The sequence below is a fragment of the Limulus polyphemus genome, unplaced genomic scaffold (genome assembly GCF_000517525.1).
Source record: "Limulus polyphemus unplaced genomic scaffold, Limulus_polyphemus-2.1.2 Scaffold333, whole genome shotgun sequence".
NCBI classification, from domain to species: Eukaryota; Metazoa; Arthropoda; class Merostomata; order Xiphosura; family Limulidae; genus Limulus; species Limulus polyphemus.
Genome location: NW_013665943.1, coordinates 558,965 through 585,200, shown reverse-complemented (window position 1 = coordinate 585,200; position 26,236 = coordinate 558,965). Strand labels below are relative to the sequence as shown.

Genomic DNA, 26,236 nt, shown 5'->3' with positions numbered 1-26,236 from the left:
TGAAGAAAGAAGATTGAATCAGCAGGCTCTTCTAAAACAGTTTCTTGGTCATGATTTAGATTATGAGGTAGGATTACTGCATTGTCATGAAAATTAAATGTAATATAAGTCAAGAACATTAAATGCTAAATTTCAAAGAAAGTGAAAAACAATTGTATTTGGATGAAAATGAGAAATAAAAACAAACTGTATAAGTGGACTAAGAATAAAACACATGATTAGTAGAAGCAACAGCTAAAAATATGTACAAAGCTTCAATTGCAAGTTTTGGCTCTTTTAACAAAACTGTATTTACCTTCCCTCTTTAAACAGTATTATTATTACAATATACAAAAAACGAAACTAACAAAGAAGAAAATTGGATCATGATAAATCTTGAAATATCACTACTCTATTTGACAGTCATAAAATAGTCCCAGGTACACAATAAAACTAGTCCATAAAACAGCAGATAGTTGCTACAGAAAGTAAAAACTAAAGTTGAAATTTAGTATTTTCCAATTCAGAACTTTAGAAAGATTTTAGTTTTGTAGATATAAAATACATATTATAATAAAGTGAGGTACATGCCATTTACATACCATAAGATTACTAAAAATTATAAATCAAAATGAAAAAATATTTTTGAAAGTTAGTTTAGTTTTTGCTAAGAAATAATTAAGTGTAACATCAATATGTACCCTGAAAAGTATTTTTTTCTTAATATCAATGTAATCCTTTAGAACATAAGCCACTAAGTTCACTAATTTTTCAATACCATAATTTTACGAATATAATACATATTTGTTTCACTAAAAATTAATATAAAAGTTAGGGTGTCCAGACCATCTTTTCTGAAACACAGTGTGAGTGATGATACATGCTTACTAGAAACGTTGAATTTTGATAGTATGTCTTATTAATTCTCTCTCTCTCTGTTTCTAAGGCATAAATAAGAATTTTCTCCCGTTTTCATTCATTTTCAGTATCTTTAAACATGATTTTTGAAATAAAATGATGAAGAAGTTTAGTTAAAGTACTTATTTAAAAATTATAATTTTTTGTCTATAAGACTTATGAAATATTTTGTGAAGATATACAAAACATGGTAAAAGTTATAGTATGGAAACCCTGAAGGTCAATTTGGGGTCATGTGATCAATTGAATCAAGTGAGTTTATAGCAAGAAAGTTAAGAGAATTTCTGTCATGAGTTGTTCGGTGTATATTTACATCAACCTTACAAAATCAGCACTTTAAGCACTGAACTAAGTGTCAGTATTTAACTTTAAACAGCTAATGCAGCTTTGTTATGAGAAGCTTTGATTTTATGGCATATTTTTTGAATTGGTCTTATAAAGTTAAAACTACTACACTTACATACGTGCAGTAGGAAAGAAATATTTCAGACCAAACAATATATACCTTATTGTAGCAAAGCTGTTGCAGAGGACATGCCTAATGAACACTGGCTGTAAATGGGTTTTTGAGAACGTTTATTTGCTAAGGTGAAAACACAATTAAAGATTATATGGACTCACTAAAATTGTCATCAAAGAATTACTTTGATTGCAGTATTGCAAAAGCCTAGATGCATATGATTTATGGTGATAAGGCAAATTTGACTCTTCATTCATGAAGATTAGAATGTATATCATATTTGGGAGCATATTATATTTGGCAAATTATGGTATAATTGTAATATATTTTACAAAATTAAATGGTTGTATGAATACAACTTAGAATAATCCTATAATGACTAAACTGCTTCCTCATGGGTGGTGTTCATTATTAGAGATGTTTTTGAATCTTTGTCTGAATGTCAAAAAGGGGTATTAAGATACATAACTCTACTGAGTAATATGTATTTAATAGGAAGATGTGAATGGTCATTATTCAAACTAACAAACACAATGTTAACACTTCCAATTTTACAACTGAAAGGGAAAACTAGCTATACCAGTGTCTACTGCTAAGAAGTTAGTACTTATAAAAACAAAAAGTTTACTTTGGTAATCTGTTTACATTAGTTATAACCTTAGAAAAAAATATTGTAGTTTTTTTTTTAGATTCTTTTAGTATCAATTTCAGCTGATTTATACTCATAATTTAAATACAGAAACATATTTATTCTATATTTGCAGAAAAATATTTTGTACTTGAACATAATTTATGCAAGTTGTAATACATCACAAAATTGAGAGAAAATAAATTTACACTTTAAACCTCATTTTAAGTAACAAAAACTATTTTCAAGATATTTTTTAACTATCACATTTTTAGAATAGATTTGTAGAATAATTATCACAAATGTTAAACATATGTAATTAGCACTTTTTCACTTATAAACAGAACTTCAACATAAGATTTAGTACTAAACTGCTTATAAACTTGTAGAATAACTTTTGATATTTAAGATAATGACTACAAAGGAAAACTATTTATACAGCTAACCTCATTCATTATGATTGTCCCTTCAATTGCTAACTTGAGGTTTGTTAAGGTACTTCTTACAGCAGCAATAACTAGTTGCATACGATCAATCTCTTGCCTTAGAAAAATGTTCATAGATGACAATACTCCCATTTTTTGTAGTCGAGCATAAACCTTTCATTGAAATGTTAGAATACAATATAAATTAGTATGAAAAAGCAATTATTATGATACATACAGCAATAATTGTGGGCTATAGTCATTTATGTTTTTGTAGCATTAAGAAAATTATAAGCCTATTATAAGTAGGCTTTTTGCATACCTCTTATTAACTATCAGAATGTAAATGTGGTTAAGACTATAATTTCAAGGCATTAATAAAAGTCATCATTTTCTTTTCATTACAAGTAGTACATATGACCTAATTCAATTTTATATATGTTTAATGAAGAATAAACCTGAAATGACTTTACAGTAACCTAGACTCGTTTATAATATTATTTTTACACATCCCATTAATGATGTATGGATGTACAAATACTTAGACATGTTTGCCAAAACATACACAGACATATGATCAATATGTTATTGACTTTGTAATTAATTTGTTTTTAGTCCAATAAAACATCATGTTAGTGATATGATGCCACATATACTGACCTCATGAGGTACATAATCTGGTGGCAATCTTTCAAGCATGTCATCAGACAATCTCTGTACTGTGCTTTCTCGTGTTGCTCCACCTCCACTACTAGCATCTTTAGGCTGAATGGACAAAATAGTGTTGAGAATGTCTGTGGCTGTGCTGTTTTGGTACCTAAATGTATAATAGAAAAAAAATTAGATCAGCTCAATATAAATAAAACAACATTTGTTTTTGACCAAGGTGAATCAACAAAGTTCTAGATTTTGGGTTCATTTCTCTTTGTTTTTCAAATACCTTTTCAACAAACTACCTTCAAACAGCCTTAATCAGTATATTATTATATTGTAATATTTAATATTAAACTTTTTTTAAGTGAAAAATCTGATATGTAACCTTTGGCTAACAAGATCATTGCTCTACCACTGAGCTATCCAAGAGTAAAAGCTATCATTGTCAATTTTCACTCATAAAGCTTTTCGCTATGAATATGATCTACCATACTATGTTATGATAGGCACAAAAAACATATCATACGAAGTCCATCTACAGACTTACATTTATTTCATAAATTTCAATAGAAAATTATGAAATAGAAACATTATCACATCATAATATTTAATGTTAAGTATTTATGTTAAAAAAAAAGCAGATAAGTGAAAACAGACGACTGTGATGTAATTAATTTAACCCGGGGACCTCTGGCTGACAAATCCAGTGCTTTTATCACTGAGCTATTCAAGAGTAAAAGCCATCCCTATCAATTTTCACTTATAAAGTATGATCTACCATTTGTTTGACTAAAGATCTAAAACCATTAAAAAACACATTTTATACCAAACACATCTCAAATATATGTCTTTCATTCAAGAGAACCATAAGAAGCAGGAAGGAACAAAATAACCTTCTTTTAACTCCTGCCTAATAACTAAACATGTATACTATAAAAAAAAACAGAGTTATACATCTAATTTCATTCAAAAAACTTTTCTAATCTTCTGATTTTTATTTTGATTGGCCAATAATTTTTAAAATAAATATCCAGTAACCTGTTACGACAGCGGGAGTCACACGACGCTGGGAGCATGCGCGCTGGAGTTTCTAGAATGATCGTGACTTAGCGGACAACCTCAGGAATGTCCCAGCGTTTGCTAGATGTCCTCTTTTTTAGTATATAAGCCGGAGATAGATTGAAGGGGGAAGATCGAGACAAGCGAGCAGTAGGACCCTTAAGTAAAGTGTGTGAATTTAGCGTGTGTTTATAAAAGTAGTTAAGTTTAAAGTGACTGTGGAAATTAAGTGTATTACAGTTTGTAACAAGAAAGAATAAACCAGTTTTAATTAAGAAAGGACTTGTATCGCTGAAGTTTCTGGGAAATAATTTTTACAGGAAATTATCAAACAAGTAGATATGTAACACTACTTATATTATAAATCAAGTAGATATACAGTACGTTATATCAGCATTGGAATGTAATCCAAATGCTTGTGGTGAATCAACACTAGGCAGCTCTTGTATGAAGTTAATGTACTGATTGATGGAGGAACACTTTGGTATCTTATATCCTGTGTAAAAGGAGAAGTCTTCCAGGAACATATGGTCACCAAACCAAGCCTTAAAAGAAAAGGAACTTCACATATGTTAAAAAGAAAATACACCAACATATTAAAAATTCAGTTATTAGTTTAAGTTAACACACATACTTTGTTATTAGTTATAAAATACTATTTAACTCTTTTAGAGATCTTGATGATATATGTACTCTAATAAAATAAAAATACCCCAAAGTATTTTTTATATAAATGTAAGTATGTATGTAACATTAAAAACAAATTAACTACATGCCTAATTGTATTTTTTTCTTACTGGCTTAATGATATACAAAAATTTCCTATTATTTTTAACTTTTGCTATGATGCATAAAGATAAAAGTCAGGTCTTTATACCTTTCTTTGTGCTTTCAAAAATTACTGATACTACATTATTCTCAAACCACCAACATAGTTAATAGATAATATTTATTAAAGTATAAGTCTGTATATGATATTATTGTGATGAGTCTCCAAAGTTAACAAAAGCACAAGAATCTGGGATTCATAAATTTACGTTTTTGAAACATAAAGATAAAAAAAGGATAAGGAGGACAAGAAAGGATGAGACATGACCCCAAAGTGCAAAGAAATTATATCTAATTTTATTGATCACCTTCTGTACTTCAAAAAGTCCTTTCCACTGCAGGGTGAGTTTGTTGTCTGTAACTGACCTTGAAACATTGATCCTTGGTCTTCTTGTCATAGAAGTGCTTCCAACTGCCTTTGATGTGTTCAACTTCCCCAGTAGAACTGCTATGATAGATCTGTTACAGTACTCTTTTCTGGTTCTCTACTTTTGAAGTCTCTTTGTCTTGTGCTCGACATTCTTCTGGGCACTGACCCAAAGTTTCTACAGTGAAAGGTCTTTCTTTAGTTCCCATAAACCTACATTTGGGATGTCACATTTTGAGACTTGCAGGGGCTTGATATCTTGTTTACTATTCTTTTCTTGAGCTCTTATGGTGACTTCAGATGCCTCAGTCTCCTTTTTGTCTTATTCCTCCAAACTTCTCCTGGCTGGTATATTGCTAATCACCAAGTCATAGATGGGTACTTACATACATATAGCCTCAAGGTCTCCCACATAATATGGAGTGTCCACTTTTATTCTTGCTACATGGAGCTTTCTCCCTGTTTCATCAATCAGCACACACAAATGTACCTTGCCTGTCATCTGTTCATCAGATACTAGATTAGTTCTCACTGCTGCACTACTACACCCAGAGTCTCATAGAGCTTTCACTTTTTTTCCCCTGACATAGCCTTCACCTACTGGCATGTTGTAACTTGTTGGCACCTCTCAATGTTTGTCAGATTCTCTGATTACCACTGGCACTGTTGACCCATTTGTTAACTTGAGCTAGCCATCAGTCATGCATTATTTAATTATGGAGATAGCATTTCCTTCTTGTGGTGAATCTGATGAGTTATTTCTTTTTTGTTTCCTTTGGCAGTAGCACCCATGGTGACAGTCACTTTTTTCTTGTTTATTTTGATCCATCTCTCAAAGTCAGTTGACATGTTTTTTAGCATGATTGTAATCTGTAATAATTTTTCTACCATTACAGCTGCAGATATGTACACCTACTTTGCCTACTGTTGTTTATGTCTATTGCCATTTACCACTATATAATCCTGGCTGGCTCACCGATGTCAGGTTTTATATTTTTATAAGGGGCCAGATTCTTTACAGTAGATGATTGTGACTTATTGGTGATAAATTTCAACAATAAATGGACAGCACACAATCCATCTATTTTAAAATAATATATTCAAAACAAGTCAAACGTATGTAGAAAAATTCGTTACACTACTGGTTATCACAGTTGTATCCTGATCTTTAGCTAATTACCTCTTTTTCGTCAAAGTCCACACAGGCGGGTTTAATTAACTGTAGAATACTCTTTGACAAGACAAATTATTTTCCTCTTCTCTGTTATTGCAATACAAGGCTGTGATTCTCACTCTAAAATCTCCACTATAACTGTTGGTTACCACAACTGTATCCAGAGCTTTAAATAATTGTCTCTTTTTCGTCAAAGTCTACACAGGCGGGTTCAATTATTTTAGAACACCCTTTCTTAAGACAAATTATTTTCCTTTATTTCTGTTATTACAATACAAACTGTGAAGCACACTTTATAAATTACCCATTATGGCTAAACTCACACACACACACAATCTATATCTATCTATATCTCAATCACTAACTTACTTTGTTGGACACCTATTTATAAATAGTCGGACCGAGGCCTTGAACTTTCTAGATGCTATGAGACATTATGTAATAATACTCATAAAACAACGAGAAAAATGTAGAAGTGCTAGTAACATGCTGCAACACTGACTAGTGAACTACACAACATATGATTTACACACAGTTAAGTAAGAAAACCTGTAACAAATTATCGCTTCTGAAAATACAAAATTTAACACTCACGCTTTAAAATTATCTAGATCATAGCACTTATATCAAATTTAAATTAAACAGTCATGTATGCCTAACAAGATCAAATTTCCTACGTTTAAACAATTAAAACATTGAAAATATATATCCAACAACAATATTTTACCTCCGAGTCTGTCAGCCCTGTATACCAAAAATAGCAGTGAAATATGCTACATTTTTAATAAATATTTTATTGTGTTTTGTAAGAACAGATAATTATTTTTGATGATTAGTATCCTTGGTTGACATTGTTATTTTGTAATTTTAATCTAACTATGTGGGCTAACACTGGCTTAGGTGTAGTTATGGAAGAAAAATAGAGGAGATACTAGCCGGAACGATACTAGGTATGATGTATGAAAGAAAAGTAATTGAAACTTGTAGTTTGACTAGTGTTACTAAAGCATCAAAGAACACACAATTGTCAGTACTCCCCCAGATAGCAAGTAGATGTTGGGCCATTTTTTGCTCAGCTGTCCAGTGCTGGCTAAATGACTGTAGCTAACATAAAGCCAATAATATTCCAACTTTAAATATTAATTTACCAGATAGCAGCCCAAGGGTGGTTCAGTGTTGGTCCAACAGAAACATCCACTTTTTTTTTTAACTTTGCAACCCAATGTTAGATCAACACATGATCCCATTTGTTGAATACTGCATAGTTTACTAAATATTTATGGAATGCTGCCATGTGATACAATGTAAAGAAATCATTATCAAGTGTTTATTTTTTTTTTGTTTAATTTCATGCAAAAGGTACTTAAGGGTTAACAGTAGGATTTTACTTCTTATAATACACCCACAGCCCCAAATGTGAGGAATATTGCATGATATCACACAGATTTAAACAAAATTCACCAGCTCCAAAATCCAGAGCTCTGCCACAGAGCCAATTCATGGCTTCTGTGAATATTGATTACCCCAGTGTGCTGGTTAACACAGTTTAAAATAACTTCAAAGAATTTCTTTACATAAGTAGCATTGTAGACTTGCTTGACAACAGAGGTCATCCTATACACCGAACCTCAAAAAAATACACTTTGGGTCGTCTCATACACTGATAAATACAACATATTTTATTAGTCTGTAGTAGTATAAATTCGTCATTTAAAAGCTGGCATAAGCATTTTCATTGACATCTGGGTGCTGTTTAATAGTGTTTTCTATAATAAACTCTAATTAAGAATGTTGATCAATTGCATTTTACATAATATCCTAGAAGAATGGAAAGGTTTAAGTTAATGACCTTATTACTTCTTACATTTTAAATTATGAGAGCCATTTTTATAACTTCTGTTATTTTTTTTCACAAGCATGTCATCTGATAAGATGAAAAGATTTTAATGATAATAATAAGAGGAAAAATAAATGTATTTATAAAACTCCTTACATCCATAAATCTACTCTCCTTTTCATATAATTGATAATTTAATATTAGTTAAGAAGCTGATATTCTAATTAGGTGTTCTTTAATTTATTGAACCAAAGTTACCACAGCATCGGGCCAATATTCAGCCAACAGTTAAAAAAGTAAATGTTTATCTTGTGCCAAGCATGAGCCAACACACTGGCTTAATTAGATTCTGATGTGCAAATTGTTATTGGGCCAACAATGTTTGCCAATCTTGGTCTGGTGTCTGGGTTATTAGATACCCAGTTGTCATTCACATGACAGCATGCCAAAGTTCAGCCAACATAACTCTACAAATTCCAATGATATACTTTTAAATAATGGAAGTTGACTGGGAATTTTCAGTCTCTGCATTACATGTCATCATACTGACTGATGATAGGATGGTAGAAGAGATTTTACTAGAGCTGAACTACAATTTAACTTTCACAGATCTCCCTGGCACACTATCTTCCTTGTCCTCCAGATGCCTCTTCTTTCCAGCCAAAGGAAAAGAAAAATAGTTGCTGATGGCAGGGCTGAGTAAATATTGCTTAAAAGTGAAAAAAGAAGTCACATGTTGAGCTGCCTCCAAAGATCTGTTTCTATGCATCTCTATGATGCCTGTCCCTCACAGGGAGCTCATGAGCATTAACAGCACAAGAATGAAATATGGGTGACAATCTGAAAAAGTTAAAGATACCAAGTGGGAGGGCCATGAATAAACTATTTTGCAGTATGTATAAAGAAACCCATTTGGCAAGAAAAGTCAAATTTACAGAATGAGGTAAAAACATCATGAAAGGAAATGCTCCATCCCACACCTCGGCTTCTGTGGAACTTGCCTTACCCACAACAACTTTGACTACCTCATTACCACTTGCAGAGCATGTAGTGATTCATAAACTACTATGATAGCTCTTGACTAGTATTCCGAAGTAATATGAATTAAGAGAAGTGATTATCTAGTGACATCACTACCACACTCAAGCCCAGTGATAGAGCACTGCTTGGGCTTTCATCCTTTGCAAAGAGGGCCAATGCTGGGAGTATGAGAGAGAGAGAAAAAACAAGGGTTGGCAATAAGATCCAGAAGCTTCACATGGAACTGGCTGAAACTTGGAGGAAGCTCTTTGAAGCATTGGAGGCATCTAATTGCTGTTATCCAAATATGAGTCTGGGTTACAAAAATATCTCTAAACAATACATCCTGGAACTAATTCTATAAAGGCCTGAGGCTCCCAGAAACTTTGGATTTCTAAATGCTCTGTGGTACTATCTGGTCCTATTTTGAGGCCTAATTAGGAATTAATTTAGGAATAAGAAAGTTGAAAAAAAAAACAGTGACATAGCAGCAAAATAAGTATATTCATTCGCTTGATCTTAATGCTTTTTACCTGTTTGAAACGAACTATACAGAGTACATACACTCTGTGTATTAACTATTCATGTAATATAAAAACTCATAGTGTACTAATACTTGTGTGAAATACTGTTTAAGGTAGAAATGCCTTTATACATTCTTGTTCTTTAATATCAAAGTGGCACATCTGTTTCACTGTTCAAGACTGCACAAACACAGACACAGCCAGGCTTACATGTATAAGTGTTCAAAGGATTCTAAGTCTATGTATTAGGTTGTCAAGAAATTAATGTTGCTTTTTTTTAGATGAAAAACCTGAACAATTTATATATCAAAACAAAACATTTATTATATGAAATAGTCTCCATTCTTATCGATGATGCTTCTCCATCTTACAATGAGGTTGTTAATGTCTTGATTAAAGAAATCACTTGGCTTTGAAGCAAAAATGTGTCAATGCCCTCTTTAACACCTTCTATATTTGCATACGTTTTCCCATTAAGAGGGTGTTGCAATGAACGAAAAAGATGGTAATCTGATGATGTCATATCTGGAGAATATGGTGGGTGGGGAAGAACTTCCCAACCCAACTCCATAATCTTGTGTTGCATCAAACATGCCACATGTGGACGTGCATTGTCGTGGAGAAGAAGAAGAACACCTTTCTGATTGATGAGTGAAGGGAGTTTCTGATAAAGGGCTTGATTTAAATGTTCCAGTTGCTGACTATAGATCTCTGCATTGATGGTTCGCTGTGGATTGAGGAGTTCAATATGAATTACCCCTTTGATATTCCACCAAATGCGAAGCATCACTTTCTGCGGATGAAGTCTAGGTTTTGGGGTTGGAAGTGATATTTGTCTAGGACTGAGCCATTGTTTTTGGCATTTAATATTTGCATAGAGAATCCATTTTTCATCACGAGTGACAATTCTGTCCAAAAATTGTTCACACGCCAGAAGAAACGAAGCAACATTCACACATTGGAAACGATGATCATCGGAGAGTTCGTGAGGCACCCAAACAACGTTTTTATGAAGTTTTCCCATATTTCTTAGATGTTCACGTATTGTTTCATGAAAACTTGGGTTAGACTCAACAAGCATCTTCAGAACTTCAATATCATTTCCATCACAGTTTTTAAGGCTAAAGTCACCTGAACGAAATTTGCTGAACCATCATTGGCACTTATGAACATTCAAAACATTTCCATAAACTTCTTTGATATTCTTTGTGGTCACAGAGGCATTGTTTCCCTTCTTGTATTCAAACAGCATTAAATGCCGAATGTGTGTCTCGTCGTGTGCCATCACTATAAGAGATTAGAGTATAGTAAACTTTACGCATTATATAGGCTACAGTAACGTGACATTTAGGCAGTTCGTTTGACTATGATTGATACTTTCTCCAAATTCCTCTCATGAGCCAACTTAGCTTTCTTGTTACACACAGATACTGCCAAGTTAGCTTTCACTTTGGTTAGTTTCGTTTTTCTATGTCTAATAACAACTCCTTCCTCTCTAGGGCAACATTTTGCCTTGATTTTTTTTTTTTATCTTTTTCAAATTTCTTTTTTGAAAGCTGTGTATGTTTGAAACTAGATCTCTCTGTATTGGTCCATTTAAAATATCACTTCTTTGAAAATACTTCACAGATGACTTACCGGTTGATCTGAGTACATATCTAAAGTCTGAATTACACTGTATGTTTCTGTCCGGATATTGCCTGATTTGCTACCTACTATGTCATTTATTGCAGAGTAACACCTTCAGGAAAGCATGTGGATACAACAAAGCTTACCTGACCAAACCAGTGACCCAACATGTCTCCTTGCCATCATCTCCTGTAGGAGGTAAATTATCTGTACACTGCAACTTATGGACTTCTTGGTCATACCTGGAATTTTTGGTATATCCATCAGGCTTGGCAATTGTTTTGAAGCATTTGAGTGTGAGAGCATAACCTTTTACTACTGGATATAGGACAGAGGTACACTTTATGACTTCATTCACTAATGAGAGTTTCTTTTGCAGATAAAAAGCACAGATTAAATATGCCTTCTTGGCTTTTCTGTAAAAGTATCTGACTGTGGAGTCATGCTTATTTATTTTGGCTACTAACTTGGCTACCTTTGGTCCATACAAAATGTTTCCACTTGGCAGATGATTTGCTTTATTAGCAATGTCCAAGCTCTTCAATGAAACTGCTTCATTGGTGGCCATGAGAGCTAGTTTTTTTGGCTTTAAGAAGCAACAGATCATCTCCTTGAAAGCTTCAAGGATCTTTTCATAGAACTCTTTCTATCTTGATTTCCATCTTCTTTCAAAGATTTTTCTGACAGTTTTCTCTGAATCTTCTTGATCTTCCTTCTTGCTTCTGTGTCAACTTGTTTCTTCTCCAGAATGGCATTTATGATTGCATGGTAGAACCTCTTAACTACAGGAAATAGAAAAGCACAACAGAAAACTCCATAGGCATCCATCGGTCTTCCAATGCTCTAGCTTACATCAAAGCAACCAAAACATTAGGGATCAAGTGAAGAAACTTCACAGACAACAATTTGCAAATCTCAGCTAAATTTTGATGAATATCTGGAGACCATTTGTGGTTATTATAAATTTGTGTGAAAAGTCTCTCAATATAGTCCTAAAAGGTTCATAAAAATTTGAAGACACCATCATGGATGTGGTGATGATAATGTGTGGCTTTCTTTCCTTTAATTTGCTTCGCCAAAGCAGATTTGATTCGTGCATAACTCCACAGCTGTCCATCAACACAGAAAGAAGCTTCAAACAATTAAAGGGTCCCTCAAAATGGCTGTTTACAGTAACAACTGCAAAAACAAGTGAGCTTATATACTGGACAACAATTTCCTACTGCTCTTCAGAATAGTAACTAACTTTTTGTGAGGTGTACTCATGAAGTTCTTAAACTATCATATAATCTGTCCTCAAAGGTCTTGGCTACACTTCTACTCATTTATGATGCTACTGTGTGTGACTGGCAGAGTTGGTTTAATGTATGGAAGTACTTAGATAACTCTTTTGCCAGATTTACCACAATAGATGCCATGAAAAATTAAAAAGGATTTTTGGCTACAACACCCAGAACCATGGCTTCCACTTTCAACATAACATCATTACTATGTACTGCTGGGGAAGGAACAGGACTAGCATGCTCAATTTATTTAGCTGTAAACTTGAAGATTAGGGCCAACCTATACAAACTGTTGGTGCACTGGGGAGGGCATTGTTTTTAAGCCTTATGTGCAGTTCATGCACATACTTTGTCCCTCTTGCATGGTCCTATAAAGACATGCATCCAGTCAAAAAAATTATCTATTGTTTCATGGATTAGTTGCCTTGTTGACACTTTGTGTTTGGGGTTACCTTCCAGATGCATGGAAAATGTGTATTGTAATGCAATGTGGTATTTTTAGAGTGATTCACTTTGTCTTTTTGAAAGACCAGATGCTTGCTGTAGAAGTCCCACCTTTGCTTCATTATATTTCTACTTGCTGATCATTCAACTTTCCTTTATTTATCTACAGTAGTTCTATGACCAGATGATAACCATGTACTTCAATCCCTTTTGCTTTAAAAAAGTGCTCTATGTTTACTTTGACTTCTACACTGTGTCTTGTCTCTAATTCCAGCTGTCACAAATCACTGCATACTTCTTTCTGCACAATAAATTACCAAATCTCTCATTTTGCAGAGATCTGGCAACTGTGTGGAGGTATAGCTTTGAATTACCCCAATAATAAATATTTTTTTTAATTGTCTTACATAAAATATATTCATGTTCATCTGAACATGTGAAATTGTGTTTCTTGTGTTCAATACTCATATAAGTTAATAAGTATATGAACATATAATTAATTATATTCAAACTTTACCACTAACTGTGTGCAAATATATTAATATTAATGTATGTGATGCTTTGGAGACCATGTAAATTACAAGTAATTTAACTCACCTTTGCAAATGTATTCAATAAACGTTTATCATAATCATCTGTTACTCTGCCTCCATATTGAACTTCACCTATCATATAACGCACTGTATTCCAAGAAACTCCCTACAAGAACAATAAATTATGAAACAAAAAACTATTTTGTAAAATTTATACTAGACTCAAAAATGAAAATATAGCTCTTTTATTATAACAAAATTATTCTCATTTTGAAAATGTGGCTAATTTTCCTAAAGTAAATCTGCTTTAAAGTTAGGAAAAACTTGATAACATATTATATCTAATTATAGGACAACTAAAGTTTTATTATGCATATTATAAAAATTGCCTTCTTGGGATCCATATCATCCAGGTGATTCTGTACAAACTGCACACTTGCAACCCAATCTGCAGAGTTGAACTCATATGGAATGTTCCACCCAAGAGGGCCAAATTTCCTCCGTTCCTATAAGATTAGTTGTAGGCATTCAAAACATTATACACAATACATATTTAAAAACAGCATATTTTCTTGTAGAATATCCTAATAAGAGCTATTCTTTTCAGATAGAGAAACTTTTCCGCTTGTGTATAACTTCCATTTAGGTCTTATCTTTAGTTTTTACAAGATTCTGTGAAGACTTTTATAAATGGATTAAAAAATATACATGGTATATGAATTAAAACTTAATTCTATGGTGACTATGACAAAAATATAATGATAAATAATAATACTTGAAGAAGATTGTCAGGAGTGATTGAAAGTTTGATATGGTTGAATCAATTTTGTTTATTCTACCCTGGCCAACTGGACAAGAAAATATTTTTTAAATAATTTAGTTGATATTTTCAAGGTTTTCTAGTAAAAAACTCATTGAAAAGAAAGAGAAGTATATTTTTCTACCAAGTAATACATTATTCGCCTTCATACAGGCTATGGACAAAACATGTATAATTAAGTTTAAATAAATAGGTTAGGAATGTCAAGTAATTAATTATTCTTACTCTGTCTTATACAAACAAACAAGGAATATGAAATTTAAGATCAAACATTAATGAAATATAATGCTACACACTTGTGATTCTTTAATAAATAAAGATACTTTTTAAAATGTATGTTTTAAAATCAAGTTAAAGGTGAAAAACAAATACATTTTACATGAACTAAAATGCTTTAAATATATCAGTCATAAATATAACAAATCTTGGTGCTAGAGTATTTATAGATAGCAGTAAACAAAACTATAAAATGTCATTTTGTAGTATGCATTTTAGGTATATGTGTCCATTCCATTACCTGTGAAGATAAAGGAATGGACACATATACCTAAAATGCATACTACAAAATGATAAAAGTGCAATCCAACTAATTAGCTTTAAGTTTTAATCAAAGGTTATCCTGCAAAACAAATTCCTGAAAGAAAACTAATAGTCTGCTCTGTGTTATGACTTTGTCTTAGTAACATGCAGTAGTTTGCATTCTTGTGGAAATGAGAATAAATGTTAGTAACTTACAACAAGATTTTATATTCTCTTACCAAGAATATAATTTTCAGAAAATTATATTTTTTGGTTAATTATACTATTTCATGTTGTAAACAAGCAGCTTTGTTTGTAGATAACCAATGATTTACTTTGTGCTTGTTTATGGGACTATTAAAAAAAAACTTTTCAATTTACTATATCATGAAAAGTGTGAAAACTACTTTGAAAAAACATTCTAGGTTTTCAGTGTGTAGTAAGAACTTAGAACTAACTAAGTTAGAAAAATATGATTTTATTAGAGACAACTTCATCATAAAACAATACTAGGCAACTCAATGCGATTTTAGAATTTATGAGCACAAGCTATTAAATCGTAAAGATATTAATGTAGCATTTTGGAACACTTTCATCCCCCCCCCCAAAAAAAAACTTACATCACGTATAATAGTTAAACAAACTGCCTAAACATCATATTAATGTAGTATATATAATGTGTAAAGTTTAGTATACTCTAATCCCTTATAGTGATGGTACACAATGAGACTCGCATTCAGCATGTAATGATGTTTGAATACAAGAAGGGAAACAATGCCTCTGTAGCCACAAATAATATCAAAGAAGTTTATGGAAATGTTTTGAATGTTCGTAAGTGTCAACGATGGTTCAGCAAATTTTGTTCAGGTGACTTTAGCCTTAAAAACTGTGATGGCAGGGACTGACATGTTGGAATTGATATTGATGCCCTGAAGATGCTTGTTGAGTTTAACCCAAGGCAACACACTCGTGAAATGGCCCTGAAGTTGCATGTCTTTCATGAAACAATACATAAACATCTAAGGAATATGGGAAAACTCTATAAAGAAGGTGTTTGGGTGCCTCGCAAATGCAGAATTAGATTGATTAAAGCACATCTGTCTGTGCAACACTCACCACATAGTGGGATCCAATAAAAGCAAGATGTAAGGGACCCTGAAAAAGAAAGATGATATTACTCCCTCCTTCTTATATTCTGGTCAGTGGGGGGGGGGGGGTATGGAACACCACCAGAAGAAAAACTGCCAGATCATATGAAGAATGTGAGAGAAAAGAATTTGGAGAAGTCCACATACAGGCCTGTAAAATGTCACCCAGTGAATCAAAGAAATGGGCAGTGAAAGACATAAATGTGCTGAAGCTGATGAGATGTAATTCTCAGAAGATTCATCACCTGTAAAATCTAAAATATGCAACCTGGATATTTGCAAAACCACTTCCAAGGAAGTGGGGATAAATCTTTGGAAACTGAAGTATCCCAAAGAATACAGAGACCAGGCATAAAATATGGTGAAAATAACATATGGTGCTGATGCTAGACCAAAGGCTAGATCCCTGAACTGTAGAACTTGATCCCTGTATGTAAAAACGTAGCTAAAGGTAATATGAATGCATTATGAAAATGTGGAGAAATACCTCAGCAACCTCCAACTTGGGCATCCATGGACCTGGTGAAGAATGCCAATGTAGGGTGAGAAAGGACTCCATTGTGGACTATTGAGGAATGAAGAATGGTTTGAGAGGAGAAAGAATGACAATCATCCACGAATCTCTCATTGACTCAGGTACAAAGAAACAGGAATAAAATCCCAGAGGAATAAGATCAACTGTCACTACCACCTCCATGATCAGTAACTCTGATAGCCGTGAAACAAAAATCCACACTACGCTGGTCAGATGGAGGTAGAAATACCACAGGGTGAGAGGATAAAGGAGAATTGAATGGAAAGACCAACCTCGATACCAGAACCCAAAGTACCCATGAATCTGCACTGAAGGAAATACCAGGTGTCCCTCAATAGTTGTAATCTCACTCTGACCCCCCCCCACCCACACACACACACGCACACCAAGGTTGATACTGATGCCATTGGCATTGGTCGACTAAAATGGAGTGGCCCTGAAACTAAGGTCTGAGTCTATTAAACTGCTAGAGCCAAGGTAGGTCGAGAGGTAAAAATAACAAAAAAACAAATGAGTGACAGCAATACAAGTGCTTCTGGAACAGCCGTGAACATCAAGAAGCTACATGTAATACCCAGAGGCTACAGCAGGTAGACAAAATCCCATCGCCAAGATATCTCTACAGAAGGAACAAAAGCAGTCAATCTGACCAAGGAAGAAATCAGTAGGAGACCCCATTCATCCACATATTGACGTGAGGACCATTGATAGTTTACCAACAATTTGTGGGGGAAAAAACATCACAAAGCAAGTGAGGAGCAAACAAATAAAAAAATGTGATTGGTTCAAAGTGATCACATGAACCAACCTGGAACCTCACATATCCAAAATTTAATGATTTTAGTCTGTGGAATTGAAAACTAATCCATCCACCTAGAAGTTAAAAGCCAAAGCATGCTGACAGAAAAATGAGGGCACAAGGTATATCTATCCCACCACGTAATAAAACAGTAAATCTCTCAACATATACCAGGTATATCAGGTGAAGAATGAAAAACTAACTAGTCACCCCCCCTGATCACTCCACCATCAAGGCTAAAAGGTCACAGAGAAAAGCCCCAAAATCTCATAAACCCAAATGGCTAATTGAAGAAAAAGAGTAGGAGGTGGGTGATCCAAATTGCATTTGTGAGATAAACCGAGTCCAAATTCTCCCCAGAAAGACCAGGATCAATAGCAAGAACAAAAAAAAAAAAACAACTTCAGAGGCCCCAAGAGAAAATGCCCCCGGACCAAATGTACGTCTTTATCTCCCAATGGATCAAAACACGGCCAGCCTCAACTGAGAGTGACCCCCACCCCCGATTGTAGAGAGATGCTAGATAGCAAAGGAGGTATATGGAAGGTCAGCTTAACTGCAGTGCTGACAAAGGTAATACAGTAATTCCCACCTGTAAGCATCATGTCCAATATTTTTTTTTGGCAAAGAAGTTACAATTATACAAAAATCTGCAAGGCAACATGAAAATCACAATCATTAGCAGAATGAACCACAGCACTTTGCCAGAAAAACCATGACCAACACTTTGTGAAGAAAAAGTGATTACATTATCTGAGGGAGGTGCTTATATACAGTGTCAGGAAAGAGGACACACTGACACGAGTGGAAGGATTTGCAGATTAGATACTGCCAAGGGCATATAAGTGGGGTATAAAAGACTGGAGCATGCAAGACCAATGCTTAGATAGGCAAAGCCAATGTAGAGGAACAGCTAAAGTGGCAGCAGAGGATAAGTATCTGTTGGTTTAATGTAAGTGGCTATTGTTCGAGATGATAAATACTAAGGAAGGGGCAGTGTTATGACAGCAGAAGTCACGTGATGCTGCTGATGAGTTTCTCGAATGATCGAAGAAGTCCGAGTGTATTTGAGGTGCTAGTGAGCCATAAAGTGTGTGTTTTGCACTCGTCAAGAGCATAGTTATCGAGATTGTGAATCGCTGTGATTTATGTGTATTATAAAAGTTAAGTTTAAAGTGATGAGAAACGTACTGATTGTGGAACTTCTGTGTACTAAAAGTTGTATTGAGAAAGGATAACCTGGTTTAATCAAGAAAGGGCTTGTATCGCAGAAGATCTAGGAAAGAATTTCTACCGGAAACAAACAAACAAGCAGATAACAGTAGGTTTTGGAAGTACTAGTTTTATATACCTATTACCAACAATACTAGTTTCACATACCATCTTCAGTGTTTCCATAAAGGTCCTTCTGAACCATTAAATTTTATCTCAATCTGTAACATGAAGTAGCTTTCACCAGCTAAAGTTTTTATTTCTACATGTGATCATCACATAGCTGTAGGAACCATGAAAGCATGTTTGTTGAACTGGCTTTATATGCCTGTATACCCTTACCTTTCCAAAAATTTATAAATTTATAGTTATATCTTGATTTATCAACTACTGGAAGAATCACTACTTCAAATTTTCAAATTTCATAAAAAGTATATCTATATTTACCTGAACAACACTGTGAAGAAATGACACTGCATATAACAGTGGTTGCCACTGGGGATAGTTGATCAAATCCAACTGGTCTTGGGTAATTGTGGAATACATTTGTTTAAGTCCAGCTTGAACTCCTTGAGGTGGATCATTAGTAAACTTGATGGACATCTGTAGCAAGGAGATTGGAAACTTGGGATGGACTTCAGTTGTGATCCAAACACAAAAACTATCATGAATAGTCCCAGTGGTTAACAAAGTATCCATAAACTCCTCCAAGAAATCTAAACCAAGATGACAGTTCTGCAACAGCATCCATCCTCCCTATAATATAGAAAACTATTACCTTAAAAAAAAGTGCTGATATTTAACCTTTTGAGAAATTCTAAAATGAACTAGTAAAAATTATTTAGTAGATACACGTTAGGAAAACACACCTGCTGTTTATGACTAATATAATACTGTTACGTATCTGCTCATTTGTTAATTTCTGGTATAAGTTCTTTCCGAGGAACTTCAGCGATACAAGTCCTTTCTTAAATAAACTAGTTTATTTTTTCTTGATACAACTTTTTAGTACACAGAATTTCCACAGTCACTTTAAACTTAAGAACCTTTATAACAGAACTCCAATCAAGCTGGAACTATATTTTGGTAGTTTCTTTCGGATGTAGATCAGTGTTCTGGTACTCAGGATAATTGTAAATTAATGGCTATTCATGCTATAAATATTGCAGTTTTCATAAGAGCCCTTTTTCAAAAACGCTTCAAAAAGATAACACTACTTGTAACCATTTCTTTGTAAATGGAAACTAAGAAATGGTTACACTACTTGTAACCATTTCTTAGTTTCCATTTACAAAGAGGCACAAATATGTGCTTGGATTTGCCTGATATCATAGTACACGGAGCTGTCACTTCTGTGCAAGCTCTACTGCTGGTTTCATAATCCCTCCCTTACCACAAGAAACTGAGAACCTGAGTCAAATTCAACAGACTACTGTATTATATTTCCCATGGAGTGTTTACTAAGTGAAGAGTCTAATGTTACAACAAACAGTCACTGTGCTACTTATAAATATAATCACAAGTTTTACCAGTCAATTCACATTAAAAAAACATAATTATAACATTTTTACTTCTTCTGTGTTCCTTCTATTGTAATAATCAACTGTTTTTTCCAAAGAATAGACTTATCTATACAAAATGGTTAAAATGAAATCAATTCACATGTCCAACATATTTTGAGAGAATAATAATAGTAATATAGTGATAGAATTTTTATTTCTGCGTAAAGGATGTATGAGTCACAAAAAAAGCACTCGGGGAAACAATGTTTTTTGTTGCCATTCCTTTGACAGTGACAACATGCTTACAGCAAACTTGGATCCCACACACACACAGATCCGTTGACTTGGATTAGGCAATGTTAACCTAGATTTTCTACCACTAGGACCCACTGACACTTTCATTGTCTTTCCTTACAAATCTTCTTTCAGTTTAAGAAGTTTAGTATTAGCTATAGTGCATTTTACAGAGTTTCATCATGTGGGTATTACTTTATGCTTCCCCTAGTACACTTATAGTCTGAATTTGCATGCACCTTCTACTAGTCCTTGTACTGAATTAATGTTAAGAAAATATTTTAGAAAACTGTACAATTGTCTAAATATTGAAATCTACATGATTAAAAACATTTTACCACAAACATATAAAATACTGGGTACACTAAGTTTATATTTGTTATGATATTTAAGCTATTTCATGAGTTTCATAAACTATTGATAATTTCAATTTGAACTAATCAAAATATTTTGCATTATTCTTATTGTTTGTTTGTTTGTTTGAAATTAAGCACAAAGATACACAATGGGCTATCTGTGCTCTGCCCACCACGGATATCGAAACCCGGATTCTAGTGTTGTAGGTTCGCAGACATACCGCTGTGCCACTGGGGGGCTACTCTTATTGAAAAAACATAAATAATACTACATTTTCTTTCAAACCTACCGTTAGTCATTTCGTTACTCTTATCATTCCATGAAAATTCACTACCTGCCAAGTATTTCAGTGTAAAAATCGAAACATTCTCTGATTAGTATTAACTAAAACAACATAATACTGTATTTTTCAGTAATATCTTACAGACTGGTAATCACACTTAACTTCATATAATAATTTTAATATCCTTCGTTTTCATTTGCACACAATTTTAATAATTATGTTTATTATGTGATTGATTCATTCGTATTGTACAACACTCACGAATGACTTCATGTGATGTTCCTACTTGTCTGGGACTATACACACACATATCTATGTGGGTATATATCAACATGTACATTTATATCTATTACATGTTGTCACACACATTAACAGCTTTCAGCAGACCTTCTCTGGTTCCCACTCCAATTACTTCACAACTGTCTCAGGTTACTTTCTGAAGCTACTGTTGGTAGCTATTATTTAATAAAGTGCTGCCATCTGCAGCCAATAAACTTGTGTTTTTCATTTCAAGCATCACTAAATAAATAATCACTGATTGAATTTGGTAGAACTATGACTTTTCAGCTTAATTCTCGTAAGACAGAACTGATTACTTGTGCTGTTGTCACACACACTAACAGCTTTCAGCAGACCTTCTCTGGTTCCCACTCAAATTACTTCACAACTGTCTTCAGGTTACTTTCTGAAGCTACTGTTGGTAGCTATTATTTAATAAAGTGCTGCCATCTGCAGCCGATAAACTTGTGTTTTTCATTTCAAGCATCACTAAATAAATAATCACTGATTGAATTTGGTAGAACTATGACTTTTCAGCTTAATTCTCGTAAGACAGAACTGATTATTTGTGCTGTTTCTACGGCATATATTAATTTATGGGTAAATAAATCACAACTCTCTCACTACATATGGAGAAATACAATATTTTCCTAGATGCACTGGCAAAAACAATCTAGTGAGGGATTTTCATGAAATATCTCAGATGTTTCATGTCAACAAATGACTTGATAGCTTTAAAAGGATCAAAAAAGCCCTTTTAACAGTGATTTCTAGCTTCTAGATATCATTTGCAGTGGTGCAAACTGTTATCTACTGGCATAAATCATCCTAAACTGTATCAATCAAGCAGTTATCACCCAATATCCTGTGGATATCTCTTATAATGAAACACTGCTTGATACCTTGGAAAGTAAGGGTCACAAAGCCATTTCCATTCCATTAATCTTACGATCAACAAATCATATCAATTTCAGATGATTGGGAGATAATCATAATCTAATGCATTCATTATACCTTATAATGCTGTTAAATAGCTTAGAAGGCAAGAGTCACAACACTCTTTCAAAAATGGGGGTGCATTACACAGGCCAAATATCATGACATAAGGCTCATCATCTTTCATGCTAAAAGCAATACTAGGTCTGCTCTTGTCATCCATTTTGACTTTCCAGTATCCAGATGTCAGGTCTAGCATATTGAACCAACAGGCTTCTTCCAATGCATTCAGACTTTCATCTGTTCATGGTAGTGGAAAGATGTCAATATAATTTACCACATTCACCAACCTATAATCAATGCAGAAATTGGGGATACCTTCCTTCTTGACAATCACTGTTGGAGACAACAATATCTCTCTGAAGACTGTGTGACTCTGAACTTTAAAATCCACTGTACTTCAGTGATATGCTATCTCCCTAGTGCTCTAAGGAATCCTGCATGGCTGTTGTTTAATTGGATGTACATCACCTATATCTATGTGATATTGCATGACTGTGATTCAACCTAATCTGCCATATAGTTCCATAAGTACATTGGCATATTTTGCCAACAAGTCACTTAGTTGCTGCTGCTATGTTGAGTCCATATTGTATGGACAATCTTCAACTAACGATGTTAGATGTGTTGGTATCTATATACTTTCAGACATTTGATGGATGAAATGCATTAATTAATGCTAATATTGATTACTTGCACTTTGCTTACTGTGTCAATGACCATTACAGCTTGTAGCTAGATAACTGATTGTCCACAATTGCATAACAACACCTAGGCTCAGCCCTAACCCCAAGGACAGATAACTGCCTGAGCTAGGGTAATGTGACTTCCTCTTTGACATACAATCTTGCAGTCTACTGTTCCTGTGACTGATGTGGCTAATATTGGAAAACTCTGTCATAGACCATTAGTTCACCCATTATACAGGGTAAACTGACCAATAAGCTAAGCAGTACACCCATTCCAAGAATGCCAATGCCAGAATTGAGGTCAGCAGCAATTACATTTTTTTTTGTAAGTGAAACCTCCAAGACATAGTTGTCTAGGATATTTTCAATTGCCAGAACAAAGTTTATGTTGACAAGCCCAAACGGTAGTTTCTCTTTGAGCACCTGTTATACTGTGAGATCTATACGCATTCTGGTCATTCCTATATTAACCAGGAACTCTAATTCTTGTTCTTTTACTCTGACAGGCACACATTAAAACCCACGCAGCTCTGAAAGAACTGGACTGACTACCACACTATTTGTGATGCAAGCTGTTCGTTGCACTTCCCCAAGTCTGTGGCCAGATCTGACTTGGGATTCTCTAGTTTCTCAGAGCTACAGCAACAGTATTCACAATCTGCTATTAGCTCTCTTGAACCTACTCAAAATTGACCCAACACTCCATAAGTAAAGCACATATTTCACACCTCTCTCTACCAGGATGACATCTTGGTGGAGGCATTGGTAACATAAGTTAAGGGATATAAACCATGGGAGGACTGGGATAGTCCTGTCCACTAACTGGATATCAATGTGGTGGCATTGCAACCCTGGGATGTGAGGGTGGTTGGTTAACTCTCAGCTGAGTGCCTGAGTGGGATGATCAGTCTGAGGTAAAATTACCTCAGCTGCTTCTACAGGCTTTTTTATCCCTTGCAACTGACTCAAAGTTACTGCATTGTGACAAAAACTGCCCTAGTAAGAGTGAGTCTCTCACACCCAGGTGATGGCTTATCATTTCACTGGGTAGCCTTTCCACAAACACATCTATGAAGATATCTCTAAGATCTGCTGAGGCCACTTAGGGTAGCTTTATCATGCAATTGGTGAAGACAATTTGCATGAGTGGTCAATATTTCTGTGGTACTCCTCTTCTGAGCCTTGAAATTGGTCCAATGGATTCTTCTGTTTTACAATGGGTCAAACTTCCAGCATAACACAGCAATGCCTGTCTTGCAGTCTCAGATTTGCTCCTCATTTTACAGACAGTTATCTGTCTGAAACACTTCAAAAAATGGTCAAAATCTTCCTTGGCTGTGTCGTAAAATGTAAGTTGAGTGATCTCCTCATCATGGCCAAACAATCTTCTTCATGGTCTTTGAGAGCACCTACCACACTGTGTCAATGGTGTCTCAAAGACCATGATACTCTGACAAGCAATAAGTTCTTGATCCATGATGGCAGAAGAATAAGGTATTCTAGGCAGTTCATCTATTGATTCTGCTCGACGCCAAGATCTTCTGTGGATCATGCTCACATAAACAACATACCTCCTGGCTTCAGGATGCTCACCACTACCCCATGACCAAGTCATCATTTTGTTACTTGTCTCACTTGCTGGTAGGATGACTCTGGTCATTCAACAATGACTACTCTAGTCTCTCTGTGATGTTCTTGGGTGATTCTGATCAGAGCTGAGGTTGATTCACTCTGGCTAGTCTGGGAGTTTCATACAGACAATCCCACCTAGTCTCAGTCTCACAAGATCTTATACCACTGTAACAATCCTCAGTCCATGTTTCTCTTACACTGAGGTTGATCAGCAATTTTGAATTCACCAAATTCTGGCAGTTTTCCTTCTCAAGTCAGTGGTAAGAATTAGAAAGAAGTCATAGACCTTGGTAAGATGTCAAAGAGAGGACTTCTTCTAGATTCAACAACTCTCTCTGTCAACCATCTTTCCTCGTGTTCATAAGTCCTTTGGGTTGTAAAAGATGCCATTTCCTCAAATATGAAGCCTTTTTAACATAATATAATATTTAGGAAGAACAAGGGCCTACTGTTCCATCTCAGCTGTCCCATCCTCTAAATCAGTGGTTTCAAAACCTTTTTTAGTCTGAGGCTCCCTTGATATGAATAAAAACGTTTGAGGCCACCCAACCTATAACTTTAGCATGGTGATTGAAAACCAGTGCTGTAGTAAAAACAATAACATCTCCTTTCAACGTACTGTATCATTTAATTAATTCAACACAATTTTTATGGGATTATTGTTTATTTAGAATTTAATTAATTCAGCATCTTTGTATTGGGCCATTTTGTGATAGATGATATTCCTATAAATAGTATCTTAAGTGAAGGAAAGATTACGAAAATCATTAAACCATAAACTGGTACATTCACAACTACCATTCTGTTAAATATCTATCACTAATAACTTGAAAATATGGGTATTGCATATTTGTAAAATAATCACTAAGATGTGGGATGTTGAAACTCTTGATTATCATAGTCTGATACCCAACAAGTCTTAAATGATGATAAGATGATTTTCATGATGATTATAATGTCATCTGATTAAATGAAAGAAAACTGTTTAATAGTAAGTAAGTATTTTTGATATTTGCTCTCTATTTACAGTTATTTAATTTCCCATATTTATTCCCAAATCTATTTACACTATGAATTTCTAATTACTTTATAATACGTCCCTGATGCTCTCAACTGTGACATATGATACTACCTTGGTGAGGAAGTTTGATTTGTTGAAAAATGCCCTTCTAGCAACAGCTATTAGGTTAACTCTATCTTAGTAAACAAAGCTCTAGTCTGGTATGTGAAAGGTCCATGTTTGAGCAAAATACAAAAATTTAATTACCACACTAGTATTATTTATGAAAATACAAGTCTTAGTAGACAGGAGATAAATTCTTTATCTGAAATAGCCCAACAAGCACAACATGGAATAGTAAAATATCAGGGGAGGAGCAGAGAGATTTAGTTTATATTTTAAATTCCTT

At 34.2% G+C, this 26,236-nt stretch overlaps 1 protein-coding gene across 1 annotated transcript in view; it reads right to left on the bottom strand.

Moving 5' to 3' along the window:
• Nucleotides 1-26,236, bottom strand: part of LOC106457450 (dynein heavy chain 8, axonemal-like) — a 459,787-nt gene that overhangs the window by 12,828 nt on the left and 420,723 nt on the right. Inside the window, exons 76-81 of the mRNA XM_022383398.1 lie at nucleotides 19,243-19,551; nucleotides 14,152-14,268; nucleotides 13,827-13,928; nucleotides 4,508-4,668; nucleotides 3,071-3,227; nucleotides 2,432-2,584 (exon numbers count right to left, since the gene is read on the bottom strand). Of these exons, the coding sequence (XP_022239106.1) occupies nucleotides 2,432-2,584; nucleotides 3,071-3,227; nucleotides 4,508-4,668; nucleotides 13,827-13,928; nucleotides 14,152-14,268; nucleotides 19,243-19,551 (999 nt within the window). The remainder of the gene's footprint in view (nucleotides 1-2,431; nucleotides 2,585-3,070; nucleotides 3,228-4,507; nucleotides 4,669-13,826; nucleotides 13,929-14,151; nucleotides 14,269-19,242; nucleotides 19,552-26,236) is intronic.